This window comes from Cryptomeria japonica, chromosome 5 (assembly GCF_030272615.1).
Source record: "Cryptomeria japonica chromosome 5, Sugi_1.0, whole genome shotgun sequence".
In the NCBI taxonomy this organism is placed as follows: Eukaryota; Viridiplantae; Streptophyta; class Pinopsida; order Cupressales; family Cupressaceae; genus Cryptomeria; species Cryptomeria japonica.
The window spans coordinates 675,594,148-675,602,407 of record NC_081409.1 but is presented as its reverse complement, the minus strand read 5'-3'; the positions used below and the strand labels follow the sequence as shown (position 1 = coordinate 675,602,407).

The window sequence follows — 8,260 nt, the reverse complement described above, 5'->3', positions numbered from 1 at the left end:
CATCTTTATGTGTTAGATAACTCATCACAGAATGTCATCGATTGTATCGCACAAGCAAGATTGACAAACCGAAAACCCTAGAGCTGAGACTACCAGCTGGTAGTCACACTCAGTGAAACTTCGACACCAGTTCACTGCATCTCTTCATACCGGTTCACCAACTTCTTCCAATATGCATATCGGTTCACTTGAACTTATTGACATCAATGACAACATACATTATCATCATATCAACATGTCGGTTCATCATATGCCAACACGTATGTGTATCAAGTTTATTTATCGTGATTTTTGGTACCACATTCTATAGCAATAGAGTATTTTAGCTTGTGGCTTAGATAGTAAATAAGGCTACACATGAAGACAAGCTAGTTTGTTGACTATGCTGAAGACTTTTTAGGATGCACTAGAGAAAGAAAGAATACACGAATTGTCCAAGAAGAGTATTAACGTAGTTTGGGACCAATTGATTTTATGATGGGAAACACATAGTGCGTTCTTACTCCTAGTGTAATGTATTGGTGTTAGGACTAAACTAACTGCACGTTCCATGATGTTTGAATTAAGGAAGTAATCCTTGGCCAACTTGTGGAGAATGCAAATAGGTTTCAAGCTGACATGAAGTTGTAAATAAAGAATTGGAACACATATACTTCCAATTAGTTTCATCCTAATGAAATCGTGTTGAACATTTGAGAAATATCTAGGTAATGAGGAGAAGAATGTGGTGAAATAATTTATGTTGTAAAGTGTGTGAGCTTAGATGATACCCTATATACACTATGAGAATCCTATGAAGTAGATCAAATCTGATAGATGATGCAGATTGAGTTGGATAAGTTTGCATGATATGTCTTTTGTATTTCTTATATATTCTTTGTAGTTGACGTTGGTGCCTCATAATCTAAGTTGGTGCTCAATTCTTTGGATTAGGGGATTGGTGTCCCTATAGGTTGGTGCCTACAAATCAGATTGGAGATTGGTCTCTCCATCTTGGGTTGTAGTTCCTATGGGTTGGTGCCTACCAAAATCATTGTAAGTTCTTTATTATTTTGTTAGGCTAGTTTTGGGCAATAGATCAAACAAGCTATACTCGTTGTGTTTTTTCCCTTTTCAATTTTCACATAAATTTGGTGTTCTCTCGTGTTATAGTGTGGATGTTCTCATCTCTTTCATAGCCACTTTGATGATATAGTAAGATGTGGCAATGATATAAATTTTGCATCAAGTTTTGAAATTAAAATTGGTATATACTAATTCACCCCCCTTTCAGTATATCTATGTGCATAACACTACTATACTTGAAATAATATTAATCTTTGTACTTAAGTTGATACTTGAAATCAAATTTTATCTTGGAACTCTTACATTATTCATTAAAACTAATGAACCAAAGTTGTTGCTTGAATTCAAAATATGGCCATTGGGTAATAAAATTGAACTTACTATTCTCCCATGTAAATTTTTCAACTCCATGACTATTGACTAAAAGTCTGCTATAATTTCTTATCCAAATAATACCAAAATATTTAGATCTTTATTGAACATTTTATATTGATCATCCTATTAATCTCAATCTTTACTTCGAACTTATTTAATCATTGTTTCTTGCAAACAAAATAAACTCATTTATGCTCATGTTCATGGTTGGTCCCTTTCCTCTTCTTACATGATCAAGCCTCCTCTTTTACTTGTATTATTCATTGATACTTGTGTTTGAAAGGAATATTTCAAAGAGGTTATGGCTATTTGATCCAACCTTTTCTCACATGCCTATTGTGATCCTATTAACTCATTGATCGATAACCTTATTAGATCTTTTGGTTCTTCAATGACAATCAAAATAGAATCAAACTTTCTAAGAAAACTCATTGAGAAAATTTCCACAATCAATTTTTTCATTCCATATACCCTCTAACTATTCTTAATTATGATACCCATTACTTAGGTAAAGATTACTTCCATTGATTCAATCTCTTAAATTTATAGCTCTCAAATTCTCTTTTCAATATCTATAGATTCATTAGTTCTACCTTGTCGCTACCTCTATGAACATTCTAAAGAATCTACCATACTTGTTTGAATTATATTTCTACTACAACTCGCAAGAAAATAGAGTCATCCATTGTGATTTCTAAATAGCAAAAATAAATATATACAAAATATACACACTATTGTTTCCATATTAGATAACTAAACTATTCTATGAATTTAATATAAAACCCTCCAACAAAATAAATATATATTAAATCAATTCTTCATTAATCTTCTTCTATTGTTGTATTCACAACTGCAACTAATTATATATGTACAAGAATATCTATATATTTCTAGCAAGTTTCTAGCAAGTTCCTTATACATTGAAACCAAATATATAATTAGAACTGTTTAAAAGGTTGTACAAAACTCAATAGCTTCTAAAGACATCTGAAAACTTTGTAGATAGGTCTTTATGCTTCTACAATCAAACTTATAATTCCAACACTCTTTTCCTTTCTTTCACTAGAACAATATGAGAAGAGGATTTCCTATGAGGACAACCTTAGAAAAGAGAAGGGTCTTCGTCCTACTTCTATATGGAGTATAACTGTACCTTTGGACCAATTTTAAAATATTATGAACACCTAACCACGAAGTATATTACAGTCGCACCAGCTGCTCAATAAACTCAGAGGTGGCCAGGCAGAGTTAAGCGAAAGAAACCCAATATGGTTAATGTACATATAATCAGCAAGCCACAGAAGAATGAGTATAGGAAGGATAGAAGTGTGATTTTTGCAGAGAAGTAAAGGGCTTAATGTTATCAGATTTCATGACTCTTTGACAGGAAGGGCACACTGTTAGATTTGCTGAAGGTGACTGCATTTGCATGTACAGTGGAGACGACGTTGATGCAAGTTTTAGAGATCTCAGTTCTATTAACTCTTCCTGCAGCCTTCTATTTTCCTCTGTTAACGATTCATAACACCTCCTTAGGAGTTCACAGTCCACTTCTGTTTGCTTAAACTTGGTTCTGCAAAGGTGGTGAAAAAAATTCAGATTTTCACAATTTATATGAATTAATTAAGTAGTTTCTAGATTATGTATCTATTTTAATATCGACATTTTGAATCACACAATCGAATTCAGAAGCTACTAAGTGAAATTCAATTTTTATAAATTTGATCATGATATTTTTTTGATATCAAATCAATTGTTTGCCTTCAAACTAAGGACAGGACATGGAAAGATTATTACCTTGCCCTCCTATTTTGGAACCAAACTTCAACTTGTCGAGGACTTAGATTGAGATGTTTGGCCAAGGCTTCCTTTTGCTTCTGCAATTTAAAAATAATAATAATAATAATTAGATATTCTTACAACACTTCTGACAGCATGCAAACAGATAACTCTCTTTTCTTTAAAGGAAAAAAAATGTCTTTTCATTTCAGAATAAGCAATTCTCCTCAAAACTAAAATAAGATTGAATTTGCAAGAATTCCAACCCAGCAACCATTCGCAACTGAAAGTCACACAATAACAACAATTTTGTAAAAAGTATACCTACTCAAAGCTATGTGATCCTCACAAATTTGGTCTAAAGTAAATCAATCATTTAATGGAGAAGAGATCAAATTTTTATTGAATTTTTTTTAAACAAAAAATAAATTTTGTTAAAAGATTATATTGTTCAATGTTCAAATAATAATTTTAGATCATCTAAATGAAAAAATAATAAATAATTACCTTATTTTTATTAACCCAAATTCATCCTTAATGAACCTAGAGTAAAGCTCCATGCACTGTTCAAAAATTGCTTTACTTTTACTGAAACCCTTCACCTGAGAGTTACACATCAAAAGGCATGTAAACTCACTCAAAGGTAAAGGGACATATATAAAGAGTTCCTTTCAACTATCTGGTGGCTTTGTTGAGACTAAGGACATATATAAAGAGCTCTTTTCAAACTATCTGATGGCTTTGTTGAGACTAAGGACTAGAGAAGTTTGGTTGTTTGAATTGGGTGTTTTTGTAATGGACAAATCAATATAGGATCGGGAAAGCAAAAGCTTAATATGCATCATTTTGATCTTCATTTGAACTTGGTACTTTATTAAAGGAAGAATCAACAAATATTAGGATCCGCACCACTATAACCTTCATTTGAATTAGATGTTACGATAAGATGATAAATAAAAGCACATAAATGCTTAAGATGCCTGAGAGGTAAGACACACTTACTGGGTTGAGAGTGCTGTTTTCTTTGAATGTTTCTTCTAAAGTAGCAGATTGCTGTTTTGACAATCTCAGCTTCTTCCTTGTACCACTGCCCTCCTCTTCTTCATCACTTACCCTACAATAAGCCTTATCGCCCTCAAAATCTCCTGTAACGCTATCTCGCTCACGTTTTATGCCCACTCCATAGCTGCTTTCCTGATCAACAACGTTGTCATGATCCACATGGAAAGACGACATGGTGGTCTTATAGAAGGGACCCATATTATCATTGTGGGTATCGCCATGCTGCTTAGAATAACAGAGAGCAGGAGCCAATCCATTCACATCGATGAAATTTTTCCTTGGAATCGCCGAAGCTCGATCTGAAGTCACATCCCACATCTTAGAATACCATCAAACAAAACCAAAAAGAAAAAACAATTTGCCTCTGAAAAATGTAATCTACCTATCTACAATAGATAGAGCATTCATTGCGACACAAGTCTTATACAATTGAATCCAGAAATCACATGCAATTGTAATCTATATATTATTCTGATGATAGATTATGGATTGTGATCTAAAACATTGATGTAAAATAAAAATCTAGAAACGACATATCAATGTAATCTAACTATCTATTATTTTGATGATGGATTATGAGTGTGATCCAAAACATTGATGTAAAACAAATCTTATACAATTGAATCCAGAAAGGATATGCAAATGTAATCTATAAATAGATTATGAAGTGTGATCCAAAACGTTGATGAAAACAAATCATACACAATTGATTTGAAAAATGGCATGCAAAAGTAATATATCTATCTATTATTCTACTGATGGATTATTGAGTGTGATCCAAAATGATGATGCAAAACAAATCTTACACAATTGAATCATAAACAACATGCAAATGTGCTCTAGTAATCTATTATTTTGATGATGGATTATGGAGAGTGATCCAAAATGTTGATGCAAAACAAATCTTATACAATTGAATGCAGAACTTTTGATGATATATAAATTATGGAGTATGATCTTAAACCTTGATACAAAACAAATCTTTCACAGTAGAATCCAAAAATCATATGCAAATGTAACCTATCTATTACTCTGACATTAGAAAGTGATTCAAAACATCAATACAAAACAAAAACAAATTTTACACAATTGAATTCAAAAAGAACATGCGCTAATGTCTTCAACTACCTGCTGAATTCTTCCCACATGGAAATACAGAGAGAGAAGACGAATCAAGACGTGCTGGAGCCAAAGGCAGCAGATCCAGCTGTACAGGAGTTGAAGGGCGAATTCTCATTCCAAGACCCAGTTCTGTATCGCATTCCTCATCATCCACACCCATTCTAATCTGTTTCAAACTCTATTCTTATCTCTCCAACTCCAACTCCAATTCCCAACCAAGTCACAGCTAGTTTTGCACAGGATTTATAGGAATATATATGATCATACGACTACTCCAATGATCACAATGGCGATTAGGACCAAGAAATAATTCGGCAAGATTCAGAGCTGTAAACAGAAACATCACGAATGTTACTACAATTCATTCATATTTTATACAGCTCTTCACATGGGCAAGATCGAAAGGAGGGGGAATCTATCAGCCGTGCAAACTAAATGCCCAATTTTACGTGGGGATGGATGGAATATTTGATTTATCTTATTATCTACGGAAGAGACAGTGAGACTGGAACACCTCATGGTCGGTGCCACGTTACAGATTTCAAGAAGGTTTCCACTTACCCCACGCAAGTGCCCATGTTAGGCTGCCTTCTCCATGGTCGACAAAGCACAGTACTCGTAATCATTGCTTATCATCCTCTTCCCACTTACTTTTTCTATTCCACTGTTACATCTACACCCATTAATTAGACCTGTTAAGCTTTCTAATTCGAGAAATATGGGGGTAGGGAATGATTTCTTCATTACGATGATGCCCACGTGTGGCGTATCAATTTGTGAGCCCCACGTGGGATCGAGTCAAGAGGAGACCATAGCCCGGGCGGCAATATTTTATATTATTTGCTATTGTATTATGTGAGCCGCCCACATGATGAGGCTTTGGAAACAAAGTAAGCTTAGGCCTGACGTAGTTCAAGCATGGGAGAGATGGAAAAGAGGTGGTCTATGGATAGAACGTGCTACCCATTACCTAACTCCCATAACTATCTGATGTGGGGCTTACGAATGAAAGCTCTTTGATTAGATAGATCTTGGATTTAATATAGAGGGGTTTTATATGATATTTGTTAGTGTGAATTAAATTGATATATTTGAAAATTTAAATTAGTTTAGCGTATTTAGATGTCGGTATTTTTGTCTTTATATAACGGATTATAGCAATTAGAGTAATCAAACATCCAAATCACAAGTCTCCTTTGGCTAAGCAATCAGGTGGATGGAGATCTAGCCTACCACCTTTACCTTCATATATAGCAAATTACAATGATTTGAGTAAGCAAACATCTAAACCACAAGTCGCCTTCGGCTAAGCAATCGTGTGCAAGGAGATCTAGTCTACCATCTTTGTCTTTATATAGAAGATTACAATGATTTGAGTAAGCAAACATCTAAACCACAAGTCACCTTTGATTAAGCAATCACATGCATGAAGATCCACTTTATCATCTCTATCTTGATATAGTAGATTATAACAATTTGAGTAAGCAAACATCTAAACCACAAGTTGCCTTCAACGAAGCAACCATGTGTAGGGGGATCCAATTCGTCAAGTTCAATCAAGGGACGAACTTGGCCCAAACATGCCTGTAGAAGTTTCAATCTCGATGGATGACCTCTATATCGCATACCATCATCTTCACCATGTGTGTTCAACCAATTGAACTACAACACTTTAACAAGTAATACTTTTCTTTATTTGAATAATTTTAAAACAACTTATTGTTTATTTATTATACAATGATGCATAATCTTATATAATTATGTTTTATAGTTATATAAAAAGTAAAGGGTTTAATAAAAGCTTTGTTGATGTAATATTTATAATTTAACACTAGTTAAAATTTAATTTTATTATATAAATAATGTTAAAATAATTGAATGTTTGTTTGTAATAGTATGATGCATAAATTTATGTAATTATGATTTGTAGTTGTGCAAAAGAGAACAGACTTTCTTTTAAAATTATTTTGGATAATGTTACCTAATTCATTGATTGAAGAATATATATATATTTTAATGAAGATTGTAAGATTTGATTTGTTTCAACGGTGATCTTTCTATCATTGAATTTTCCAGATTTACATGCTATGTCTTTGCTTTGTTAGGTGATGCATAATCTTATATAATTATTTTTATAATTATGTAAAAAGTAAAGGGTTTTATACAAAAATTATTAATGTAATATTTGAAATTTCAAACTACTTGAAATTTAATTTTATTATTTAAATAATGTTAAAATTAGTGGGTGTTTGTTTTCAATAATATGATCCATAAATTTATGCAAAGGAGAATAAATTTTTTTCTAATATTAATATAAGTAAATTAAATAAATACAATTAATTAATTATAGATTAATTTAGATTCATTAATTAATTATAATTTGGATTGATAAATTTGATTATTCTAATAACATTTTAGAAAAGTAAATATGTTGGGTAATGCTATTTAGTTCACTTTAAAAAATATAGATTTTTTAATGAAGATTATAGGATTTAGTTTATTTCAATTCTAAAAGTGTTATCATTCTATCAATAAATTTCTTGGAATTCTATTTTAAATGTTTTCTTTGTTAAGTGTTGAGTAAAACAATCTAGGTTAGATTTGTGATTACAAGCTTGTCCTTTGCCTCCAAGCATGAATATGTACAATGGATGATTTTACTATATAAATCATTGGAATAATAATACTTTTTTATATTTCATTTTCTAATCTAAAGACTTGAAATATTTTAAAATACCTTGGAAGGGCTAGTGTTTTCAATTTATTTTTCTAACATGAAGTCTTGTAATATTTAAGAATATCTTGGAAGAGTTAGTTTTCTCAATTTCTTTTGCAAGTGTTTTGTTGTAAGGAAACA

The 8,260-nt window shown here is 32.1% G+C and overlaps 1 protein-coding gene across 1 annotated transcript; it reads right to left on the bottom strand.

Annotated features, from left to right (window-relative positions):
* Window positions 1-2,241: 2,241 nt before the first annotated feature.
* Window positions 2,242-5,857, bottom strand: LOC131079367 (homeobox-leucine zipper protein HOX11). Its single transcript, XM_058017280.2, has 4 exons — window positions 5,410-5,857; window positions 4,222-4,580; window positions 3,238-3,317; window positions 2,242-3,013 (listed from the first exon to the last, which is right to left on the bottom strand). The coding sequence occupies exons 1-4, from the start codon at window positions 5,561-5,563 to the stop codon at window positions 2,728-2,730; spliced, it is 879 nt and encodes a 292-aa protein (XP_057873263.2). The 5' UTR covers window positions 5,564-5,857; the 3' UTR covers window positions 2,242-2,727.
* Window positions 5,858-8,260: the final 2,403 nt, after the last annotated feature.

What these genes read in the sequence shown, in the direction of transcription:
- LOC131079367 (XM_058017280.2), bottom strand. Translation starts at nt 5,563, where the DNA reads ATGGGTGTGGATGATGAGGAATGCGATACAGAACTGGGTCTTGGAATG. An exon ending in ATGTGGGAAGAATTCAGCAG is followed by an intron (nt 4,581 to 5,409) that starts GTAGTTGAAGAC and finishes ATGTGACTTCAG; the next exon opens with ATCGAGCTTCGGCGATTCCA. An exon ending in TTCCAAAATAGGAGGGCAAG is followed by an intron (nt 3,014 to 3,237) that starts GTAATAATCTTT and finishes CCACCTTTGCAG; the next exon opens with AACCAAGTTTAAGCAAACAG.